Source organism: Aptenodytes forsteri, unplaced genomic scaffold (genome assembly GCF_000699145.1).
Source record: "Aptenodytes forsteri isolate BGI_AS27 unplaced genomic scaffold, ASM69914v1 Scaffold257, whole genome shotgun sequence".
NCBI classification, from domain to species: Eukaryota; Metazoa; Chordata; class Aves; order Sphenisciformes; family Spheniscidae; genus Aptenodytes; species Aptenodytes forsteri.
Window position 1 is genome coordinate 1,595,313 of NW_008795194.1, and position 468 is coordinate 1,595,780.

General features: G+C 67.1%; 1 protein-coding gene across 1 annotated transcript in view; it reads left to right on the forward strand.

Annotated features, from left to right (window-relative positions):
- Positions 1–54: 54 nt before the first annotated feature.
- RAPGEF4 (Rap guanine nucleotide exchange factor 4) overlaps positions 55–468 on the forward strand; it is a 158,484-nt gene continuing 158,070 nt past the window's right edge. Inside the window, exon 1 of the mRNA XM_009278582.1 lies at positions 55–119. Coding sequence (XP_009276857.1) covers positions 55–119 — 65 coding nt within the window. The remainder of the gene's footprint in view (positions 120–468) is intronic.

Here is a 468-nt window from a genome sequence, read left to right on the forward strand (position 1 = left end):
GGGCGGGGGGAGCCGCCGCCAGCCGGGTGTGCGAGGACCTGATCCCTGTCCAACATGGTCGCCGCTCACACCTCCCATTCCTCATCCTCCGGCGAGTGGATCGCTTGCCTGGATAAAAGGTATCGGCATCTTCACAGGAGCGGCTGCGGAGGGATGCTGTGCGCGTGTAACCTGCCCCCCTGCATGCGTTTGTGTGTGTGTGTGTGCTGACACCCCCCCCGCTCCCCATCAGATCCTGCCTTACATAAGGACCGTGCAGGTGGGAAGCAAAATGCCCGGAGGAAGCAGAGCCGGGGCGGCGGGGCAGGAGGAGGGCTCGAAATGCTCTGGCAGCGGAGGGGACGGGCAGTCCCCGCTGGGACAGCTGCTCTCCGCCAGGCCCTGTCTCCCGGAAAATGCTGCACGTGGTAGAGGAGAGGGAGCTCCAGGGCGGGGAGAGGGCGTCGGGGGCCTGGGTCTGCCGGGCGG